This window comes from Mesocricetus auratus, unplaced genomic scaffold, assembly GCF_017639785.1.
Source record: "Mesocricetus auratus isolate SY011 unplaced genomic scaffold, BCM_Maur_2.0 Super-Scaffold_100676, whole genome shotgun sequence".
Classification (NCBI taxonomy): domain Eukaryota; kingdom Metazoa; phylum Chordata; class Mammalia; order Rodentia; family Cricetidae; genus Mesocricetus; species Mesocricetus auratus.
Window position 1 is genome coordinate 98,567,052 of NW_024429266.1, and position 23,612 is coordinate 98,590,663.

Below are 23,612 nucleotides of genomic sequence, written 5' to 3' on the forward strand. Positions count from 1 at the left end.
CCTCCTCGACCTCCATTGGACAGCCAGCCCACGCCCGCACGCTTATTGGTGGAGGCTGACAGCTCCGCCCCTCCCCTCATCAACACCACACGGCCCCGCCCTCCACGACCTGGGGAGGGCTCAGGCGCCCGACCTCTTCTCTTCATTGGTCCAACCACGAGGACGCACCGGCACCCACTCACGTGCCCGGTGACCGGCTCAGCTCTCAGTGGGTACGGAACACGCCCGTCAAAGGAGACACAGCCAATCCGACAGAGGTCGGGTCTTATAGCACGGAGCGCAGGCAGAGTGACAAGCGCTTCTCAGGACCCGGCTGAGAGAAGCGTCGATTGGTGGTTGGTACAGCCTCTGGGCGCCGATTGGTTAGGACTGAACGTCAATCACTGTCTTGGTGCTCCGGACTCCGCCCTGTTATCAGGAGGCTGTTGAGTACGTGATATCCTGCACAACATCGGCACCGGGCCGGAGACACCGGGAGACAGTGGTTCGAGACCCGGTGGATCAAGACCCGGAGCGGTGATTTGAGCACAGGTTTGTGCGAGCCCTCAACACCCGCACTAGGATACAGAGTGTCCCCAAAGCGCTGTTCCCTTGAGTTCAGCTGGGGCTGTGCCTCTGAGGAAGTCACCTAACTGGGCCTTTGTTTCCCGCCATGAAATGATAGCGATACCCACGGAGAACTTCGCAATAATGAGAGATTCTTTTCTCTGCTTCTCGATTTTCCTCGGTTCAGCTCTCTCCAGCTTAGTATGTTCCAAATTGAGAGCTGGGCACCCAGATTCCAGCTACAGCTGTGGCTCTATGGAGCATTTATTAAGGTCTAGTATCATCCCCATCAATATGCATTTATAGTTTTAAATGTTTATTATTTTGTGTGTATATGCCCTGTAGAAGTCAGAGGGGGAGCCAGGCGTTGGTGGCGCACGCCTTTAATCCCAGCACTCGGGAGGCAGAGGCAGGTGGATCTTTGTGAGTTCGAGGCCGGGCTGGTCTACAAAGCAAGTTCCAGGACAGCCCCCAAAACCACAGAGAAACCCTGTCTTGAAACACACACACACAAAGAAGTCAGAGGGCCACTTGGGAGTTAACTCTCCTGCTCTCTGGGTACCAAGATCAAACTCTGTCAGGCTTGGTTGCAATCACCTTACCCACTGAGCCAGCTTGCTGCTGGTGCACATTGTTCTTTCTTTTTTTTTTTTGGTTTTTCGAGACAGGATTTCTCTGTGGCTTTGGAGGCTGTCCTGGAACTCGCTTGGTAGTCCAGGCTGGTCTCGAACTCACAGAGATCCGCCTGCCTCTGCCTCCCGAGTGCTGGGATTAAAGGCGTGCGCCACCAACACCCGGCTGTTATTTCTTTTATACCTGAGAAAGCAGGGGTGAAGGTGTGCCTGCTTTATGGGGTGGGGCTAGTCCTTTGATTTTAACATCTAATATCCAGAAAGCGCCCTTTTTAGAACAAGATATTTGCCCCTCCCCCAATCACTAACTCCCAAGGCTATGAATAAATTATTCCAAACTGGATGGCTCTTGAATTTTTTTTACTTGTTCTTCATTGTGCGACCATTGTAAGGGGAACAGCCATTACCATGGCTGTCAGGGTCATCCTGAATTTGTAGAGTTGGAGGCCAGCCTGTCTCTTCAGTTACGCAATGGCAGCATACTCTTTAATCCCAGCACTGACTGGGAGACACAGGCAGGTGGATCTCTGAGTCTACAGAGCAAGATCTAGGACAGCCATGGCTACACAATGGGACCCTGTCTCAAAACCCAACCAACCAAAGACGCTATCTGGAACAGGCGGGTGAGACAGCTCAGTAAGCATGCCATCTAGGCAGACCACTTGTGTCTGTCTGCTCCCAGGCCCCCCACATGGTGAAGAAGGGTTCTCTGTACACATCTGCCTGCATGGGCACACACACACACTCAATGCAAAGGAACAATCATGTATGGCCGTCACCAAGGTACATGGTTTTTTTTAAAGATATATATATACATGCATATATATAGTGTTCTGCTTGCATATATGCCTGCAGGCCAGAAAAGGGCACCAGATCTCATTACAGATGGTTGTGAGCCACGTGGTTGCTGGGAATTGAACTCAGGACCTCTGGAAGAGCAGCCAGTGCTCTTAACCCATGAGCCATCATCTCTCCAGCCCCTGAGATTTTATATATATATATATATATATATATATATATTTTTTTTTTTTTTCGTGACAGGGTTTCTCTGTGGTTTTGGAAGCTGTCCTGGAACTACCTCTTGTAGACCAGGCTGATCTGAAACTCAGAGATCCACCTTCCTCTGCCTCCTTAGTGCTGGAATTAAAGGTGTGCATCACCACTGCTCGGCCCCCAAGATTTTTTTTTTTTTTTTTTTTTTTTTTGGTTTTTCGAGACAGGGTTTCTCTGTATTGTTTTGGAGACTGTCCTGGAACTTGCTTTGTAGACCAGGCTGGCCTCGAACTCAAAGACATCCGCCTGCCTCTGCCTCCCGAGTGCTGGGATTAAAGGCGTCCCCAAGATATTTTTTAAAGCATTTAACTCTATTTTATGTGCATTGGAATGAAGGTGTCAGATTCCCTGGAACTGGAGTTACAATTGTGAGTTGCCATGTGGGTGCGGGATTTGAACCCATGTACTCTGGAAGAGTAGCCAGTGCTCTTAACCACTGAGCCATCTCCCCAGCCCACCACCATATTTTTAAGGGCACATGATCTGTGTGAAGGACCAGTAGATGTTTTTAATTAGGAGTGGCTTTTATTAAATTTGCTCTGCCCTCAGAATTCCTGTCTACACTTGTCTGAGCTGGGGAGGTGGCTCAGCAGTTAACCTGGTGTCCTGCTCTTCCAGAGTTCAAACACCAGCACCTGCTCCAGGGTACCCACCTGTAGTCTCCAGAGGCATCCACGTTCATGATTAAAATTTTCTAAAAATCTTTTAAGTGGTGGCCCATGCCCTCGGTTGTAGCACTGGAGAGGTAGAGGGAGGCACACCTGAGTCCCAGGTCAGCCTTCGAAGTGTCATGCTAAAGATGGAACCATTGTGTTTTGGCTGTTTTTGAGACAAGGTTCCTGTGTAGCCCTGGCTGTCCTAAAACACAGCTCTGTCCATCATGCTAGCCTTGAACTCAACAGATCTGCCTGCACCACCATGCCCAGCACATTTGGGTTTTGAGATAGGGTGTATGTAGTCCAGGCTAGTCTTGAAGTCAAGATCTCCCTGCCATCCAGATACAGGCTAACAGGCATATTGTACCACACCCAGCTATCCCCACCTCCCCACCGTGTTCCTTGAATGTAGCCTAGTTGCTGGTGAGAGGGTTCTGTGTGTATGTAAAGGCAACAACCCAAGTTCCATCTCCAGGTCCCACATGGTGAAAATGGGCTTCCAGAAGTTACTAACACTGTTTTAAAAATTTTTTAAGACTTATGTGTGACAGCCATTGGTGGCACATGCCTTTAATCCTAGCACTTGGGAAGCAAAGACAGGCAGATCTGAGTTCCAGGTCAGTCTAGTCTACAGAGCAAGTTCCAGGACAGCCTCCAAAACAATACAGAGAAACCCTTTATCGAAAAACCAAAAAAAAAAAAAAAAAAACCTTATGTGCATGGCTGTTTTGCTTGCACATTTTGTGCATACCTGCAGAGGCCAGAAGAGGGCATCAAATGCCCTGAACTGTCACAGGCAGTGGTTTCGTCACCATGTGGATACTGGGCCTCAAATGCAAGAGCAGCCAGTGCTCTGAACTCTAACCCCAGATGTGTCTTAAAAGCAGACATTTCCTTGGCTTGAGACCAGCAGCTGACACTCCTGAGACCTACCATGATGTAGGTGGGGGGCATGCCCCCAGCTCACCCACCCACCCACCCCCTCCACAGGAGTCCAGACACTTCTGCAGCCTGCAGTGTCTGTGCCAAATGCAAGCAGACCGCCACCAGAAACCACAGCAGCACACACACCTGCCCATGACCAGGGACTCTAGTCTCACAAATGTACATCTATCTTCAACATCCAGTTTCCTATAAATCTATGTATGGTGCCATCTGTACAATGGTAGAACCTTCCAGAACAGGGGCCAGCAAACTGTTAGTCAAAGCTAGATGATACTGTTCTCTGCTTTCAGGACAATGGAGTTTCTCTCTGACCTACTGGAGGCGCTGACTGCAGCAAGAGCCAACGCGTAGGAGTGAACAGCTGTCTGTATAAAACTATCTGAACAACCAAATCGTGCCCTGAAAATCAGAGTGAGCGCCTCTATGCCCGTTGTCCCTTCAGTCTCAACTCATTTTCATGACAGCAACACAAAGCAATTCAAAAACAAATAAGCAAACAAATATTCAAATATATCTGCAGAAAAAAATTTATTGAGATCTAAAATCTGAACAAAAATACTGAACTTTAGAAAACATCCACACGGACACATGGAATTTCGTTTTTTTCCCCCTAATGTGTTAACATTCTAACAAAACCAAACAAAACCCATGACCCTTAAAACAGTGCTGTCCAGTCTGCCTGTGGTTGGTTACATGTTCAGTTTCCGTGTTCTACTGAGGTATGGCCTGCACACACTTTGGTAAAGTAAGTTACAAAACAAAAAACCAACCAAAAAAACAAAACATGCAGTCACAGTCTCCCTCAGTACAGGCTGTAACTAGGAAAGAAATTCATCGAGGAAACTACTCATCCCATTAAAAATACAATACAGAAACCCTCATATTTCTCAGTTGCTGAGTTAAAAACAAGATGAGAACTGGTCACTACACCTCAAACCTCCACAATACCCAGCCAGCGAGCACCCAGCAGCCAGGCATCGACAAGTCAGCGCTAAAGACAGTGGGAAGGGCAATGAGGCATGCGCGTCAGCTTTGCTTCAACTGGTGCCCTAGCCTGGGCCAGTCAAGTCCCGCTGAGGTAGTGTCAGCTAGGCCCCAGAGGCCCCCTGTGAGGATGGTGAGGTCAGGGCCCCCTCCAGGTCTTCTGCGAAGGCCCAAGGGATGGCTGCTGGAGCCACCCCCAGAATGAAACACTCTGCTGGCTGCTGGGAAAATATGCCTGGGTTTTTCAAAGATTGTTGTAGGCAGCTGGTTTGGGGTGAGGACTCCTGGCAACATGACATTGAGGTCTGGTACAGGGCTGAACAGTTTCTAAATTCATCTTCAAAGAAAAGGGCAGGTTTCCTTTTTTTCCCTTCTCTGGGAGAATTGCAAACTTTGTATTAAAAAAAGAGAAAAGAAAAAAAATGAATAACAGAGGTCCAACTGGTGGCCAGAACACGGGATTCCTGCAGATGCCTGGTTAGCTGGCGAGCAAGGCAGATAGGCCGCCAGGAGCAGACGTGGAGGGACAACACCTCCAAGCTAAGCCTACTACGAACTGGGAGCAGGGCTGAGTGCCCTCCGCCTGGTGTGTGGCATCACCGGCCGCTGCCGTAGCCAGGGAAGAGCTGGTTGAGAATGGTCTGCAAAGGCTGGTTCACCCGGGTTGGGGAGCTGTGGTCTAGGTCGCATCGACAGGCTGGGCAGCTGAACACCTCGGCCCGGAAGGACCTGTCCAGGCAGTCCTGCAGGAGACACGGGCAGGGTGAAGGGGACAGACACTCGGGGCTCCCTCCTGCGCCCACTCAGGACTCTGAGCTCCTTCCTGGTGGTGCTTGCAGTGTCCTGGAGAGGGTGAGTCTATGGGGGCCTGGGGTCTCTATAAAGCACAAGGCTGAGGCAACAGCCATGGCACCCAAGTGGGTTGACACCGGCTTCCCTCCTCACCTTGCAGACATTGTGCTGGCACACGGTGGTAACGGGCCGGAACACCAGCTCCTGGCAGCAGATACACTGGAAAGCCTCCTCCACCTTGCTCAGAAAGACCTGGTACTGCAGAACGGGTGTGAGGGGGCACATCTGCATCATTCTCACTCCAGCAGACAGAACCCCACCCCATTGACCCCGGCAAAGACTAAGGACACCGCAGCATGAGGCAGGTCTCAGGCAGCACAGGGTGACAGCCCTGGGCAGCTGACCCAGCCTCAGAGCCTCAGCTTTCAGCCACAGGTATGAGCAAGCTCTGGACCTACTGTGTGGGAGTCATAGTACTGAAGAGGAGAGGCTTCACCCCACTGGACCCTGAATGAGCCAGAGAAGCAACAGGACAGCAGCCATCCTGCAGGACCCCACTGTGTACGCCCTGCGCTAACAGGTTCTCATCACCACACAATGCCACTCCTGGGACACACTTAAACCAAACACAGCAGGGGCTAAGTGACCGCTGCAGACCCAGGCCACAGTGACATAACATGGCCCTGAGGAGTATTACTCAAGCAGAAAAGGAAAAGGTATTCTGATATCACTGCGTCCAACATAGATGAGCCTCAGTGACCAGAGCCATCACAAAAAGACAAAGCTACCAGGTCCCATTCCCAGAAGGTCCCTGGAGTCATCAGGGCCACAGAGGAAGAGGAAGGAGGGTGGGTGCAGAAGTTAATTAATGTTAGAAGTGGACAGAGCTTTAGTGTGGACACATGGAAAGTTCCAGAGACAGCTGCGTACCAACAGGAATGGACTACTCCAAGCCCACCTGCCCACGGGAGGATGGGGCCCCATGGCTCACCGGCCCACCCTGCAGCGAACTCAGCACATCATCCCACAGCTTGGCGTTGCTCTTGTCCTCCTTGATGAGGGTGGCCTGTTGCACTGGGAGTGTATAGGGCTCCAGTTTGCTCTTCTTGGACACGTGTGTGTTGGTGGCCACGCCTGGGGGGTGAACAGAACAAGGCCTGTGAGGAGTACAGCAATGCAGGGAACAGATCGCGTGTGAGGGATGGACAAGCACCCACCTGTGGTCTTCCGCTTGGATGTGGTTGTCTTGGAGGTCGTTGGCTCCTGCTCCAAGGCCCTGGCTGGGCGCTTTCTACTCTTCTCCTTGCTAGCCAAGGCCTCTAAGTAGCCTTCAGGGTACTGAAGGGAGAGGGGTAGTGGGGAGAGTCAGGGCTCAGTCCATCCTGCAGGGCCACAGGGCCATCACCCAGTGAGCTCCTGGGCGCCTGACGGGATTGCTGGACAAGCACGAGGGTCAGGCGTGGCAGTGAGGGATCTTCCCCACATAGCCCAGGCTGGCTAATAGGAGAGGGGGTCCTGGGCTATGTGGGGAAGATCCCTGCCCCAGACTAAAGCCAGGGCTGTCACCACACTCCTGTCACCCTGCACTAGAGGTCAAGAGAGGGTCAGGAGCTTAAAAGCTCATCCTAGGCTATGGAGCAACTTCAAGGCTGGCCTGGGCTACATGAAGCCAGGTGCGGTGGCACCATCTGTGACCGAGCACCCAGGAGACTAAGGCAGGAGGACTGTTGTTACAGTCCCCCTAGGTGACAGAGAGAGAGCTTCAGAAACCACAGAAAAAACCTAACTTCAGTCCTACCGCTGACCCTGGTTCAGTCCCTCACCCTGTACGTACACACACATACACACTCACACTCACACATACACCTGCACATTCTGCTATACACTCAGTGCAGCCCCCAACACCTGGGGACAGGCGCCGTCATGTTCCACAGGCCAATACCACGCCTTCCATAGTCCCCAGCACAATGGAAGCCTGACTAAAGCCCAGGGCAAGCATCCACCATGTGGCTTCTGAAATGCTCTGGGTGCAGAGATGGCTGCTGGGCACCCACTATCCGTACCTGCCCACCCCCACTGCCTGTTTTCTATGAGTTCTGGTAGCTTCTTTCTGCTGATTCTGGAGGGGTCAGAGGGGCAGTAACATTAGCCACAGGTGTGGCTGCTCAGGTGTGTCACCTGTGAGCCCACACCCACCCATAAACCTCAGCGTGTTTGGATTTACTTTTCAGTGTATGCTGTGCCGCCTGCAAGTGTGTGCACCAGGTGTGTGCAGGGGGGCAGTGACTGCAGTTACACGTTGTGAGCTGCTGCATGGGGCAAGGGTTCAGACTGTGGTACTCCGCAAGAGCAGCCAGTGCTGCCAGCCAAGTCCTCTCCAGCCCCACATTTGAGTCTCGTGTAGGCCAGGCTGGCCTTGAACCCCGGATCCTGCCTGATTTACCTGGTGCTGGGGACAGAATGCAGACTTCGTGCAGAGAATGCTCTCCCCCAGCTGCAGGACTAGCCCTATGTTTGTTCTGGTGAGAGGGACTTGCTATAAAGCCCAGGCTGGTCTCGACCTTCTGAGGACCTGGGCCACTGTTCCTGACTGACAGTTGGTTTGAAGGAAACAGGGACCCTGGGAAGCCAAGCAGAACAGGTGTCCCCACTCTCAGCTCCCACCATGATGGGTAACAAGCCTCGTAGAAGCAAGCCTGCAAGAGGGACATGTGAAGCCCCTGACCCGACCTGCAGGCCACACACCTGCATAGTGAGCCCCAGCTGCCGCATGCGGTCCTTGCCCTCCCGGGTCCAGGGCCCGGGCTCCGTGTCATCCCGTCGAAGGAGGTAGCGCCACACCAGGAAGCCAGATTTCCCCTTCTCCGGCCAGTACTTTACCACCTGCGGAAGGACAGTGTGGCTGGTAGGTGAGCGTGGCACAGGAACCTGGACACAGGCATAGGGACACGGGCAGGCGCTCACGGCTCACCTTGTAGATGCCATCATAGCGGTTGCCCTCCGCGGGAGCATACTTGCTGTGCTTCCCGCCCTTCATGTTGCGGACCACACGCACTGGCTTCCCCTGGCGCCAATCCTTTGCCTCAGCCCCATTCTCACTGATTTTGGAGTTGCAGTTTAGTGCCAGAGCCCTTTGGGGAAACACCATGAGGGAAGTCACAACATGTCTGCCCCAGGCAGTAACACCCTGGCACCCATAGATACATGGGCCTCTTCACAACAGGACCCAGGACAAGACGGCTGGCAGGGGCGACTATCTGATGTAAATGTCCCCAGAAGGACCTGCAGAGGTCTCAGTGGTTAGAGAATTAGCTGCTCTAGCGGAGGACCCCGTTCGACTCCAGCATCTACGTGGTGGTTCACCACCATCAGGGATCCAATGCCCTCTCCTGGCGTCTGTGGACACTGCACCCAAGTAGTGCAAACTTGCAGGCAACAAACACAATCGCACACATGAAATAAAAATGTCCCCAAAAGTCCCCAGGGCAGACTACAGAGAGTGAACTTTTTTTTTTTTTTTTTTTTTTTTGGTTTTCCGAGACAGGGTTTCTCTGTATTGTTTTGGAGGCTGTCCTGGAACTCACTCTGTAGCCCAGGCTGGCCTCGAACTCACAAGAGATCCACCTGCCTCTGCCTCCCGAGTGCTGGGATTAAAGGCGTGTGCCACCAACGCCCGGCCAGAGAGTGAACTTTTAAGTGGTGGGCCTGGCAGCATCGGAGATGCTAGGATTGTGGGACTCCAGTGTCCTTTCCATTCTCATGCCCTGCCACATGCCACACACTTCTACCATGTGCTGCCCCCTAGTGGGAGCCTCGAGACAAAACACACACACACACACACACACACACACACACACACACACACACACACACACACACACACACACACACCAGCAGGGAAACCTTGGCCCTAAACTAATAGCCTCAGGATTTGTTAGTGTAACAAAACCAGGGGTTCATTACTGCAACAGAACCCTTCCTTCCCTATGGGTTCACGGTTTTCAGGACTTGTAAGTAACAAAACCTTTCCCCTCTAAACCAGAGAAGGAAGATCCCATACAATAACTACACACTGAGCTATACAGAGGGCCCTGCCCTGATTGCCACCTCCAGACTTCAATGGAAGTGATACCCTGGCTGGGACTGTGACCAGGACAGAGATCGACCACGAGGCAAATAGAGAACCTGTGCCCCCATCACCGCTGCCACATGAGGCACATGGGACCCGCACCCTCAGCACCATGCCAAGCTTCCACACACCTGTTGGTGTTGGTGAGCTTCTGGTCAGAGGACTGTCCCGCAGTGCGCTTGTTGCCCGAGAGGTCTCGGCCACCGCTCCCCGTGTAAGTGAAGAAATTGCCATTGTCCTACAACGGGGAAGAGGAACTGTGTGAGCCCTCAGCATGGGGGGTTAGCCCTGCCCAACTCAACCAGGACAAGGGTGTGGACACGGAGGAGGCCGAGTCTGGAAGGAGTGAAGCAGAGTGAGGAGGCAGTGGCGGCGCACAGCGGGCCCAGGAGAGCCCCGTCCTTCAGACACCAAGCACAGCTCTTTGAAATGTTGTTCCAACATGGAGGGCCTTGAAGGCACAAAGCAGTGGCATGAGTCAGGCGCAGGGACCCACAGAGGACAGCATGTGCCAGGGAAGGCTGAGACGCTGGCCCAGTTAAATGTCTTGGGGGACAGACTCAGCAGAAGACGGGAATTCTAGAGGTGCATGGTAGAGACGGGGCACCTGACGCGTCCCTATGCTGCTGAACCTGGGGTGCTCCCTTTGCCTGGAAGGGAGGGTAGGGGAACCCCCCTGCACCCAGAATGTTTGCCCCACCCTGTAATTCCCCACGTCCCCATCACACCCTACATAGTGCCCTGACTGAGAAGCCAGCCAGTCTCCTGTCACTCTCACCACACTCAGCTGCAGCACCCTCAAATCTGACTTTTCTTTCCTTATAAAATTGACTTATTTTTGTGCTTATATAGGTAACCCCTCATGACATCTTTCTCTGGCAGAAATGAACCTATGTTGCCATTCGTGCTGTCTGGGGACACTGTTAGGTCCAACAAGAATGACCACAACATGTTGACAGCGTGACCTAGCAGAGCTCTGGCCAGCAAAGAGGGTGGGCCCCACTGTGGAGACTGGGCTGAATGACAGTTCCCATAGGCTGCTCGGAGCCAGGCGTGACTCCTGGCGGATCAGCTGTGGTGGATGGCGTGAAAGCCAGAGTGAGGGGCAGTTAAGGGGTGGGTGGGGAGGACGGGGATGGGGTGACACCGAATGGCGGGGAAGGAGGCGCAGCACTCACCACGTCGTCCTCTGTGGTGGATGGCGTGAAAGCCAGAGTGAGGGGCAGTTAAGGGGTGGGTGGGGAGGACGGGGATGGGGTGACACCGAATGGCGGGGAAGGAGGCGCAGCACTCACCACGTCGTCCTCGTAACCACCAGCTAGCACCAGCGAGTAGGCACCATCATTGCTCCGGCCATGGATGCCCGCCACATGTGGCCGATGCACACCAGACTCACTGACCTATGAGCACCACCAGAAGACCCATTGGACCTCCTGGGAACTGTGACCCTGTCCAGACCCCACATGACAGTCCCTGTCAAAAGCACCCTGGTCCAATGGCCGAGTCCAGCCACCATAAAAGAGCAGGCCATGACTGGGGTAAAGGGTCCCGCTGTAACCTGGGACCCTCTCCCAAGCAGGCATCCCTCTAAACCCCACTCAGCAGCATTTCCTGCCCCAAGCCACTAAGACACAAACTCAACAGAGAAACGTCTGGAACCCCAGGGATCAGCAGATACCTGGACTCTGAAGCGCCACATGGTGCCCACAGGGACTCCAGGGATGGGCCCGAAGTGGTTGGCGGGCACGATGGTACACTCTTTGGTGCGGCCCACACACGCCATGCCCTGCAGTGTAGAAAGGGCTCTGTGAGCACTGGGAGTGGGAACAGAGACAGGAACCAGCAAGAGGGGCGTGTGTCCCTCACCTTGCCCCAGTCGCGCCGGGAGGACGAGGTGGCCGACGCCATCTTTGCCTTCTTCTTGCTTTGCTTCAGCTTCTCGCCTGCTTGCACCACCTCGCTGGAGTCAGTCCGACAGCTGGGACAGTACCTGGGACAAGAAGAATGTCACCTGCATATGGCCTGATGTCCAAGTGCGGGACAGGTGGTGTACTTCCCCCAGAAACCGCACACAAGCCAGAGACCAGGGACACACAGCCCACACGACTGTTTAGAACCAAGGTCACTAGGGCTGAAAATCAGGTCAGAAACTTGGGTTCCCAGGCAGCTGTGGACATGTGTCCATGTGCAGCTGGAGGCGCAGGGTGAACTCCAGACTGGTCCATCCGAATGTTCTACTGGACATGGGTTTCCTCGCCTTCCACTAAATCCTGCCTGAGAAGGCCAGTGAAATGGTCAGTGGGTAGAGGCTTGCCACCAAGCCCCAGAACTGGCATGTAATTCCCCCAGGCCTACATGGTAGAGAAAACTGACTCCCAAGAGTTATTTCCTAATCTCCACTCGTACATACACAAATAAAAATAACACAAAAAGTTATTTCAAGAACCCCACAGAGAGCCATGGTGGCGCAAGCCTTTCCCAGGGAGGCAGAGGCAGGAGGATCTCTGAGTTCCAGGTCAGTCTGGTCTACAGAGAGAGTTTCAGGACAGTCAGGACTATACAGTGAGACTTTGTCTCAAGAAAATCAAAACAAGAATGCATGAATGGCTAGATAGACAGGTGGATAAATAAATAAATCAAGGTAAGTTCAAATGCTGGGTAAGGGAGAGAGCACGGGTCATGTGATGGCACCCTTCTCTGCCAGAACCTCGGGTTTCCCATCTACACAGGGCCAGGCAGCCAAGAGGCCCCTCTGCACACCACTGTCAGTAAAACAAGCTGTGCACTGTGGGGCAGAGCACACAGTGGCAGGCCTCAGGGACACTAGCACAGCTGTCCCTCACTGAGCCTGCAGCCAAGCTGGCAATCAGCAGGTCCCAGCCATCCTCCTGTTACTGTTCCCCCAGCACTGGGCTCACAGGGCCGCGCAACAGCCACGCCCAGCTTTTGACTCGAGGTCTGGGGTTTGAATTCAGGACTGGCCTGTGCAGCAAGGCTAAGAGCAATACCCTGGCCTGTCTTCAGTTTGCTTGTGGGCATGCCAGGTGACCCCAGAGGTCCACCACTCACCACTCAGGCTCAGGAGGGACGCAGGTAAGCTGTGGCTGCAGGCAATACAGGTGGAAGGCCATGTCACACTCGTCACATAACACCTGCTTCTCGGGAGCCTCACGCCCACCGCACACGTGGCAGGCACACTTGCGACATGGCTTGTTCTCGTCGTCCTTGCAGTACTGGCAGGACGGACCGCTCTTCCCTGTTTTCCGGAGGGGAAGAGGGGCTGCAGCAGGCCACCATGCCACCTGGGACTGCCCCCCCAGAACCTAAGGTATGCTCAGGGCCCGACCAGTACTCACGTTGTGAGGGGCCCCCAATCAGGGGGTTCCTTTCATTGGGGAGCTCAATCTTGAAGACTTCATCCACGAACATGATCCGGCAGTTGTCGAGCTGAGAATCATTTCTGTAGAGCATTCCAAACGTTAGAACACTGTGGGCTGAGCCTGTCTTCAGATCTGCTACGGAGCGTTAGGCAGGAGGTTGGCTTTAGCCCAGGTGGGCTTCCCCACTGGTTTCTGCATGTGTGTATTCCGTAACATGGGCACTCCTGTGCTACATACATGTCAGAGCATGTTCAGCTGTTCATTCTCAACTTCTGTCTGCACATGTCACGTGCCAAGCTAGCTGGCTCTGGAGGCCCAGGAATTCCCATGTCCCTACAACAAGCACAGCTAGCAGTACAGACAGGAGCTACTGCATGTGGTTTCTGTATGAGCTTCTGGGGGTTGAACTCAGGTCCTCATATTCACACAGCACTGAGTCAAGAGTCTGCAGAGACCCTGGACAAGGCAGTGAGATCTGGTGCCCCCTAAATGAGGCCAAGGCCCTTGGACCCCTAGAGGTCTCCATGCACACAGGAAGCTACTAAGTCAGGCTGGCAGGCCTAGAACCACTCAGGTCCTCCCAGTGTGAAGACAGTGTGGAAAAACACACAAGACCCTAGAAAACCGAGTCTGCGGGCTGCGGAGCCAGGGGAAGCCAGGGATGGCCCAGTGTAAGGATAAGAAAGGATGTCAGGGTCCCTGTCAGACAGGCCACTCACAAGAGCATGACGTTGCCATAGAGCTCGCGTGCTGTCCTGGTCCGACGCTTCCTACAGATCTCAACATCGTACCAGAAGCCGCGCTTCCTGGGATAGTCCACATTGTAGTTGACCATCACCACCTGGCCGACCTCCAGGTCCTCCCACGGGATCACAGTGCGGGCACGAGCACGGACATCCTTGGCTTTGACAACCTCCACTCCACTCTCTGGGTAGCTGCAAGGAAAGGTCCAACCTTAGACCCCCAAGTCACCATGTGCTGAGCGACCCTGGCCATCTATGCTGGTGGGCCAGTGTAGGGAAAGCTCGCATCATTATTCCCTGCTTCAGGCCAGGTATGTGGGACATGTAGACAGATGTTACCTCCCAAAGTGGCCCAGTCCCCCTCCCGGCAACCAGGGAGACGGCAATTTGGAAGTAAGGCTTTCTGCAGTAAGGTGGGCCTGATGGAGTACAGACAGCACTGTTTCTCTTGAGAGAAGTGACAGACAGAAGAAAGTATGTGGCACACACCACAGTGAGGTGGCCATGTGCCCAGGACCAGACTGCCAAGTCAGGGAGGTGTGGGACAGTTGGTCTCGGGATCAGACTTTGGGAAGAGAAAGTGAATGCTCGTTTCCCCACATTCCTGAGTGGAGGCACGGAGAGCAGAGTACAGCCAGAAGTGACTGCCCCAGAGTGCACCCTCCCACCCACTCTCAAGAGATCTTTCATGTCCTCACAGACTGAACAAAAACTGATCAGGGACAGGCAGCTCGTGGCTGGGCTCCTAGGGTAAGAGGTACCTTTTCCAAGTATCAAATGGAAACAGCACCAAGGATAGGCCTTCTGTGGTTTCTCCACCCTGTCCCCTGGCAGCAATCACTTAGGGAGTGCAGGGCAGGGTGCTCTGGACAGTGTTGGAGACAGGACCAAGCTCACGTGGCACTCACTCATCATATTTGATGTGGTACATGATGTCATCCTCCAGGGTCATGCTGGCACTGGAGCTGCAGGGCTCCTCCTGGGATGGGGCTCTCTTCTGCACCTGGACCACCTGGGCCTCAAACCATGCACCCAAGGTGTTGTCACGCACATCCACGTACTCATTAACCTAAGGAAGCGAGGAGACTCAGGGGACCCAGCAGCAGGGCAGGATCAAGGTCAAGGGGTCAGAGGTTGTGGGGCAGGGATCACAGGGCCACACACGCCAGGTAAGTTTGTCTATACCCAACTACGTCTACAGGTCTCACTCATAGCCCAGGTTAGTCCCGCACGAACAAGCATGCTGCCTCAGCCTCCAGAGTACAGGGGATTGTGGGTATGAGCCACCACGCTCCACCTGGGAGAAACCCTCAGCACTGTGACAGCTGGTGAGACTGGACTACTCAGAATGGAATTCAGGCCAAGGCCACCCTCTGCAGGTACTGGCAAGAGTGGTCCCCAAGGAGTCCCAAAGAGACCTTGTGTGGCTGTCAGCGAGTGAGGGGCAGAGAGGCCCAGGCATTGCCAAGGTTGGCAGGACACAAATCTGGGTTGGGGGGAAATCCAGAAAGCCATGTTCAGCTGCACACAGCCGCAGGGAACCTCACCTTGTACAATCCCAGTTCTGTGTCCTCCCACACGGCCTTGTCATCCCCTTCGCCATGCGTGGAGGACTTGTCTGACTCACTCTGACACACACCATAGCCAGAGTCAGAGTCGGAGAGCTCCGAGTCCCGTTCCTTCGTACTGGGAGGTAGTGCCAGACTCTGGCGCACTAGCAGCTGGATTGTGTCATTGAGACGCACATCATAATCGAAGAGTGTGTGGCCATCCTCCATCTGTGGGGAAATCCAAAACAGATTGTCTTCCACAAAGGCCTGGCATGGGGCAGGGGTAGATGGGGACACATGGATGGTCATGTATTCCCAAGCCTAGGCTCTCTCAGCTGACACGGAGCACTGTCAACACCCACAGAGGGCCATGAACACAGGTAACTCAATGCCTCCATGCTGTGATGTCCAGGGAGTCCCTCTTCCAGGGAAACTTACTGAACTAATACTGAGTAGGGTTTAGGGGTTCATCTCAAACTCCTGGTCCTCCTTCCTCCACTTGCCAAAGGCTGGGAGGCAGGCGGAAAGGCCATTAGCCCAGTTTATGTGCTGCTGGGTGGTGTTGAGGTGGGTTCACTGGCCAGCACACTGCAGGACCCAGGATGCCCCATAGGAGTCATTTGTGGCCCCACGGAAGTCCCTCCATGTCTATCTCACCATGGGCTCTTTCCCCACTGTAGGCCACAGGCACCTCCTGTGACAGCCACATATACTGGTAGGAGATCCCTTAGAGATGGAGTCACTCAGTCCCTAACAGGGATCCTACTGTCATACAAAGAGCTCTTGGGATTGCAGTGAATTGGAGCCCCCAAATCTTAATGGGGAAGGCACGTGAGAAAAAGACCTGCAGGCCCATGTGGCCTAACTATGGTACCTGAGAGCAGGCCTGAGATTTCACAAACTTTGTGTTCCAGAGGGGGACACAATAAGGAATGGGACTGCCTTCTCTTCAGGAATAGGAACGGGAAGAGGACTGGCGGGAACAGACTCCCGGATTATGCAGGAAGAGGATTCCTTGGGAAGACTCCCGGGCGGGAACAGACTCCCTGGCTCTGCGGGAAGAGGACTCCGCGGGAACAGACTCCCGGATTATGCAGGAAGAGGACTCCTCGGGATGAGGACTCCGCGGGAACAGACTCCCCGGCTCTGCGGGAAGAGGACTAGGCGGGAACAGACTCCCGGATTATGCAGGAAGATGACTCCTCGGGAACAGACTCCCGGGCTCCGCGGGAAGAGGACTCGCGGGAACAGACTCCCGGGCTCCTCGGGAACAGACTCCCGGATTATGCAGGAAGAGGACTCTCGGGAACAGACTCCCAGGCTCTGCGGGAAGGACTCTGCTCTGCGGGAACAGACTCCGGGACTGGCAGGAATAGGACTCCCACACTATGCAGGAACCAGCTCCAGGGGAAAGGGACTCTTGGGAAACTGCCTGGCAGAAAGGGACTCTGAAAGAACTTAGTGTCTGCGGGAATGAGACAGCTTGGGGAACAATGTGCTCAGCAGCCCATGACCGCCCTGAACACACGCTTACCTATCTCAAACGTCACCCACCACACAGGGACTCAGACCTGGGGATCCCGAAATGAATAGGGAGCTGGGGAGAAGATACTCGCTGTGCCCAGTGTAGGAAGTCCTTCCGCAGATGGCGAGCACTGCCATCCAGTCATCCACAGTGGAACACACCACTCAGCCATGAGCAGGAGCACAGCGAAGGGAGCAATCACCTGGCACCCATGTACACACAATACACATGCCCAAAGGTTTCAATACAAAGCAAAACATGGTAGTTGCTGGGCCCAGGGGTTGGTGGTCAGCACTGGAATGGCCAGGAGGTGGGGCCAGCAAGGTGGGCAACAAGACCATACAAGCTTCCCCCCGGTCCTGTCATCTAGGAACCCACAAAGCTGCCCCACCATGGTCACAGCTCCTACTCAACACACAGGGCAGCATATGGCTGGGACCTGCTTGGGACAGACTTACCCTGCAACTCCTAACTCACAAGGCTGGTTAGGCAGCTTCTGGCTGCTGCTGCTTCTGGAACTATCCAGAAGGGCCCCGTGAAAGGCAGGTAGAAGCCTGCACTAGCATGTGACTAGGTCTGCGAGTGTCCCCCATCCATATCCCGCTTCCCAAGTGGTAGGGCTAGGAACCTCAACAAGCATGTGAGCCCAGGTTCCAGACAGGACACTTTTTAAGAGCCTAAAGGCCCAGCCTCCACTCAGGGACCTCAATAACTGGGTACAGCACCCAGTCACACACCTCCTGCAATTTCTAAGATTAACCCAGGGTAGGTGCTGAGTGCGCACCAGTGTGCACAAGGCCCTGAACTCCATCCTCAGCACTACATAAACAGGCACTAACACGTGCTGTGAGTCCATCCCAAGAGGAAACAAGTATTCAGGGTTATCCTTGGCTACATGGTGGATTTGACTGCAGCCAGGGCGACATGGGACCCTTCGAAGTAAACAAAGGCTAGCGAGACCACTCATAGCAGGTGAGAGAGCACTTGTCCTGCAAGCCTGATGCCAAGTTCTATCCCTTCTCAATGTTGTCCTCTGACTCCCTCCACACACACATACACACATAGCACCTAAAAATAATCAACAAGTAACATCTTCAGACAAAAGAGTCGCAACCCTGAATAGCTGGAGTAACAGAAGACATGGCCCATCTATTCACTCAAGATGGCTCTGGCGGCTTTTGTCCACTCTATTGGAAGATCTGCTGTGCCTCCTGTGAAGGGGGTAGGGGCCTTGCCTTACTTGGCTTGTCACATGATCCTGGGTGGCACCTTTCAAGTCACCACAGCCTGAGACAGGCCTTGGCCCACTGACCCTGGACTCCACGGGTACAGAAGACTGGCTAAGTACTGGGGTAGACACCAGGCTTTGCGCACACCGGACAAGTGCTGAACTACTGAACTGGTGTCAATCACCCATGACACCAGCTAATTGAAGGGAGAGAAAATAAGTAGCCCGAGGGCTTCCCGGGTGATGCCTAGGACTGTCTTAACAGTGGGGAGCTCTGGCATGGTGACACCTGTATTCCCTGTGGGGACCCTTGGCTGAATTTTGGTGCCTCCATCACCAAGCCAGGACCCGCTGAACCCAAAACACATAACTACATGCGATGACAACCAGTCAGCCCATGTATGTTCCTTGAACAGAGAAGCAAGGGACTTAGCAGCCATTAAAGCCTGCATGTACTAGGTATATTGAGGCTATTTCCATGCGTGGTTTTAAGATAACAAAAACAAGTCTGCCAGAGACACATCTATCTCACTTTGCCCTGGCAAGAACGATGCCCAGAGTCCCCCTACATACCTGCCACCCTGCTCAGAGACAGGGAGGGGCCAGCACACAAACTCCCTGATACCATCCTGCTCCTTTTAGTTTTGAAGTCTCAATGAACCCAGACAGCTGAGCCACAACAAACGAGAAAGCCAGCACACCACAAACCTTCTGGAACCTTCTGTAAGAAGGACCTACTTGCATGTTTCTGCTGCCTGTCCCACCTCCCAATCCCTTGCTCCATCCCCATAGTCTGCTGTGTCCCCATAGCCTGCTGCAGCTGGAGAAGTTGCAAGCTTGCGTCAGAAACCGGAAGTCACCACCTGCTCCCTGACAAAGCCTACAAAGCTACCGCATGGAAGGCAGCTAGGAAAAGGGATCAGACAGCAGTGTGGCTGCAGCTGGGCACCATCTAGGTACCCTCAGGAGGCAGAGGCAGGCAGATCTGAGTTGGAGGCCAGCCTGGGCTATGTGAAACCTTGTCTCTCAATAAAAACAGCAACACTGCTGAGGGAGAACCTGGACAAGCATTTCCACGAGTAGGAGATGGTCCCAGAAGTGAGTGAGCCGGATGACTTGACAGACGGCAAGAGGCACCAGCGGAAAGTCAAGCAGACACTGTTGAATCTCTGCAGTGGGTAAGAGCCACTAAAGTTTGGGTCTTTCCAACCCAATGTAAACTTGACTAGTTACAGTTCCCAGGAGAGACACACTGCTAAACCAACACGCTGGGTATGGGATGGAATGAGCCACCATTGCAGGCAACCAAACATGATGCATGCCCACACGCAGCCCAAGAACACCCCACGTCTGAGGAGGCAGTCACAGTCACACTGCCATCACCTGGGCACAATCAGTTAAAGAAATGAACCATCAGACCCATCGGACCTGACACCAGAGGGCAGCAGTGCCCTGTCCAAACACAAAGGAGGGTACGGGCCATGGAAGCAGGGACTTCAGATCTACTTAGGACCTTCCCCACTGGCTGCAGTGCACCCAGCTCCAAACCGACCTCTGCGGGCACGCACCCACACCAGAGACCCCGACGCCAGCACATGCGACTCTCGGCACCGCAAGACACCAACAAAAGAAACCCAGCCAGGTGCCAACAACAAAGCGTTCACGTGTGGGCAGCTGGGCTGCAAAGACGGCCACTTTAAAGGCCACGGGCTGGAGGGACGAGGTGGAGAGACGCGACTACGGGGGCTGCCCTCCAAAGGGCCACTAGTTGCATTTTCCCCAAAAGCCTAAGCGAACAAAATCTCCAATTAGGGAGAGAGCAGATCCTTGGGGGGTTTGACGTCTCACGGGAGCAAGCTGTGGGCAATCAGGGTGGATTTCAAAAGGAAAACCTGGCCCCCTCTCACTGACACCACGTGAAGACTGTTGGAGAAACTTTCATCTGCAACCCCCTTGAGCCCTCTGTTGGCCACTTCAAACTTCTCCCTCAAGACGAATGATCTAGAAGGGGTAATTAAAAAGGCAGCGAGCTCTGCAGCCTAGAGGCCGGCGGTGGCCGGTGTGGAGGCCTTTGTTCACCTTCCCCAGTAACTGAGGCCACCGGCCAGGGGGGTAAGTGTGTGGGGGCACTCTTCACCGGTGGCTTTGAGAAGCAGGGGGCCCGGTGGGCGGATGGAAAGCTGCGGTACCGGGCCAGCTTACCTGTTTGCCCCTGTAGAAGAGTCTCTGCAGCTGGGGCTCCACATGAAACAGTTCCGCGATCTTTTTCCTCAGCTCCTGCACTTTGGTCAACCTGGACAGAGAGTCCACGGTGTGGGTCTCCTTCCCATCCATGGTTCGGACCTGGATCCACATGGTGCCGGTTATGCTGGAGGGATACAAAGAGAGAGAGAGAATCGGGTCGGTGTGGCCGGCCAGCAGGCGGGGAAGTGGGGGACCCTCACCCCGGTAGCTTCCTTTACATCTGACTGAGCAAGAAGCAGCTCCCAGGATCAACATTCTGGCGTGCTGGCCCCTCTTACACGGCCAGAACGCACCTTGGAGGACCAGGTGGCATAAACTAGGCGCTTAATGCTTTAACAATCAGCGAGTAGGGGCACTTGAGCGTGGACCGCCAAAGTCAAATCAATCCACCACATCTTCAAAGAGGGAGAAGAAAAAAAAAAAGCAATAGCCATGGGGAGAGAAAGGCACTGGTCAGGCTGAGTGGTCGCTGCTGCTCATTCCTTCGTTCACCCATTCATTCATTCCACACAGTCCAAGTCCCAGTAACTGGAACTCGCCAACTCCGAAGCGAACCGGAACTTCTCAAGTCCCAGGAGGAAAAACTCGGTCACAGAAGGCAGGACCCCCCCCACACACACCCCATTCGGGACGCCCCCCGGAGTTCCGGGCCGGTGCCCCCCGAGCGCGTGCGCGGAGCAGGGCCCCCCCGCCGTGGCCATGGCAACCGGCAGTCCCGGCCGACACCCCCGCGCACTCGCTCGTGGCCACAAACTCACCTGGGCCCCACGCACAACTGGCTAACCTGACCTTCCCCCGGGACACCGTCCCTGGCCTCTCGGGATGGCGCTTTAAAGACTCCCGAGGCCCGGAGCCCACGCCCACACCACCCGCCGCCGACGCCAGGGTCGGACCCCCAGAGCCGCGCCGTTTAAGTTCCGCCCTGCCCGGAGAGCCCGCTGCTGATTGGCTGCGCCCGGATTGCACGCCCCGCCCTCCTCTCACGCGATTGGCCGACGTGTACTCGGAGAGGCCAGGGCGCGCGAAACCGGACTCGAGCGCGACAATTGAATTGCGGGGAGCGTCCGCGCGCAGGCGCGGAGCCGCGTGTACACCCCCGCCTGACCCCACGCGTCTCCCTCGGACTTAGTGACACCCGGGAGGGTAGAAAGCCCGGTGTGGCGTGGAGGACGCCCCTCAGGTTGCCCCTCAATTGACGGAGAAGCACGCATGCGCCGTGGCTCTCTGCAATGCCCGGAGACACGCGCGGGAAATTATTGCCAAGTTTTGGGATGTAATCGTGTGCGCGGGGCCAGAGATGGGGGACCCAGGGTGGAAGATACAATTCTGATCCCCCTCACAGGCGGTGCGGGAGCACGCGTGGGCAATAGCTCTCTATAAATCTCATCCCACGCGCGGGAAAGTTTGCAGTCGTCCCCCCCCAAAACCCGGGCCGCCCACGTTGTGCTGCTAGCCAGGAAGAGGGTCCGGGGTGGAAGACCTCGGATCTCCTGAAGCAAGCCCCGCGGCCACGCGTGGGAAGGGTTCTCTGCGGTTCTGTGCAGTGACCGGCCCGCCGGGCCACACTGCGTGCGCCCAGCCACTCACCTCTCTCGCAGCCGGTGGCGATCCGCACTGTCCTCTCGCCTGGAGTGCCCGCTCCTGGTCGGGAGCCCTGCAGCTGGGCGACAGAGCCGGGAGCCGCGTGAGTGGCAGAGGGCCTGAGTGAGCCCGGGAGCGCGCGATCCTCCCAGCTGCTAGGGTTTTTTTTCCCGCGAAAATTCAGGGCGTTTTTATGAAGTAAGCACAGGCTGCTGTGGCAGACTCTGCCACCCTAATGGGAGGAGGGGGGCGGGCTCTTCATTCCTGATTGGCTCGCGCTGTGGCGGGAAGCGAGAAAGAGAGTGGGGGCGTCCCACGACTGGGTATCTTACCCCACCCCGGGCTCCGCCCAACGGGCCGCAGACCTGCCCTGTCTGCTGTGCCCAGTTTACCAAGAAGGCCCAGGTTCCCCAGCGTGCAAACCCCGGGAGGGACCCCCACCCAAGAGACCCCTAACCTCAGTACATGCCCATTCCTCCTCGGCTGGACACACTTTGACCTCTTAAATCTAAACCCGAATCTCTGACCCAGGGGGAACTTGAGGGGTGCCTTCCCTCCAGATACCCTGCGCCCCATGTCCTGAGCACCCCCAGGCGCACTGAGCACATTGAGTAACGTCCATCACCCTAGGGTGCTGCTACTGCCCCCACCCATACTACCCACCAGAAGGGCTCCCCACCCCCAGCGCCTGGTTTTTCCCGCCTTCTGCAAGTTATCCAGGCGGGCAGCGCCTCCCTGCCCCCTCTGCCCCGGCCTGCTCCATTCTGACCATTCTTGGCGGGCACTCGGCTCTGGGCATCTGCAGTAACTGAGGAACACAGAGACCAGAGCTTCGGGACCCAAGCTCATGCGAGACACAGCCTCCCCTCCAGTATCTGGGGTCCCGGGCAAAGCAAATTCTGATTAGGGAAAGAAGCGAGAAGCAAATAAAGTCTAGAGGACAATTCCAGGTACAAAAGACCACAAGCCACGAGGTCGGAAGTGACCAGCGGCCACGTGGGGGCTGGGACGGAGCCACTTCCGGCTGGGGAACGCCAAGGACACGTGAGATGTGGAAAAGGCTTGGGGTGGGGGGCCAGAGAAGGCCCCTGGGCTGGGACAAAGAACAGGTAAGACCTCAGAGGCCATGGGATGGGCTTAATCTTCTGCCTTCTCTACCTTGGTGGTCCTGGTGGTCCTTCGAAGGAAACTTCCAATTTTTGTTTGTTTTTGCTTTTAGGAACAGGGTCTCACATAGCCCAGGCTAGCCTCCAACTTGCTCTGTAGCCGAAGATGACTTAACTCCAGAGTCTCCACTTCCCCTAGTTCTGGCTAACAACTGCACTACCGCATCTGGCCCACTTTGGGGGTTCTTACCAAGTTGTTCCTCCAAAGAGGTTTCAGGTATCTCCCTGTGAGCTTCAACAGTGTCCAGGCCCTCATCCCTAAGATCTGGGGGGCAAGGGCCTTCCACAGTGAGGTATGCTTTACAAGTATGGCAAAGATTTCCCAGATTGCACAGCCTGGTGGTACACACCTGGTACCCCAGCACTTGGAAAATAGGGCAGGAGGACCAAGGAGTTCAAAGTCATCTTCAGTTACACAGCAAATTCCAGGCCAGCCTAGACTACATGAGACCCTGTCT

At 54.8% G+C, this 23,612-nt stretch overlaps 1 protein-coding gene and 1 long non-coding RNA gene across 4 annotated transcripts; one reads left to right on the forward strand and one right to left on the reverse strand.

Moving 5' to 3' along the window:
* Positions 1-6: 6 nt before the first annotated feature.
* LOC121137220 lies at positions 7-5,230 on the forward strand. Its single transcript, XR_005874454.1, has 2 exons — positions 7-531; positions 4,123-5,230. It is a non-coding gene; the product is annotated as an uncharacterized LOC121137220 (long non-coding RNA).
* Uhrf1 (ubiquitin like with PHD and ring finger domains 1) lies at positions 4,344-22,171 on the reverse strand. 3 transcript variants are annotated; one of them, XM_021233704.2, is made up of 17 exons: positions 21,995-22,171; positions 20,366-20,531; positions 15,408-15,638; positions 14,769-14,929; positions 13,837-14,052; positions 13,094-13,197; positions 12,807-12,993; positions 11,604-11,727; positions 11,416-11,523; positions 11,033-11,137; positions 9,869-9,975; positions 8,580-8,739; positions 8,354-8,491; positions 6,826-6,946; positions 6,600-6,742; positions 5,762-5,866; positions 4,344-5,559 (listed from the first exon to the last, which is right to left on the reverse strand). In XM_021233704.2, exons 2-17 carry the CDS (start codon positions 20,516-20,518, stop codon positions 5,413-5,415), a joined length of 2,310 nt encoding a protein of 769 aa, XP_021089363.1. In that variant the 5' UTR covers positions 20,519-20,531; positions 21,995-22,171; the 3' UTR covers positions 4,344-5,412. The 3 variants fall into 3 exon arrangements, with proteins under 3 accessions (XP_021089363.1, XP_021089361.1, XP_021089362.1); XM_021233702.2 differs by having other exon boundaries at positions 12,807-13,017; XM_021233703.2 differs by lacking the exon at positions 21,995-22,171 and adding an exon at positions 21,166-21,322 and having other exon boundaries at positions 12,807-13,017.
* Positions 22,172-23,612: the final 1,441 nt, after the last annotated feature.

Bases quoted from the DNA above. Each gene is read 5' to 3' on its own strand.
- Uhrf1 (XM_021233702.2), bottom strand. From the start codon at position 20,518: ATGTGGATCCAGGTCCGAACCATGGATGGGAAGGAGACCCACACCGTG. The intron at 14,053-14,768 runs GTGAGTGCCACG...CTTTCCTTGCAG, and splicing joins TACCACATCAAATATGATGA to CTACCCAGAGAGTGGAGTGG. The intron at 8,740-9,868 runs GTGTGTGGAAGC...GTTTCCCCAAAG, and splicing joins AAGCTCACCAACACCAACAG to GGCTCTGGCACTAAACTGCA.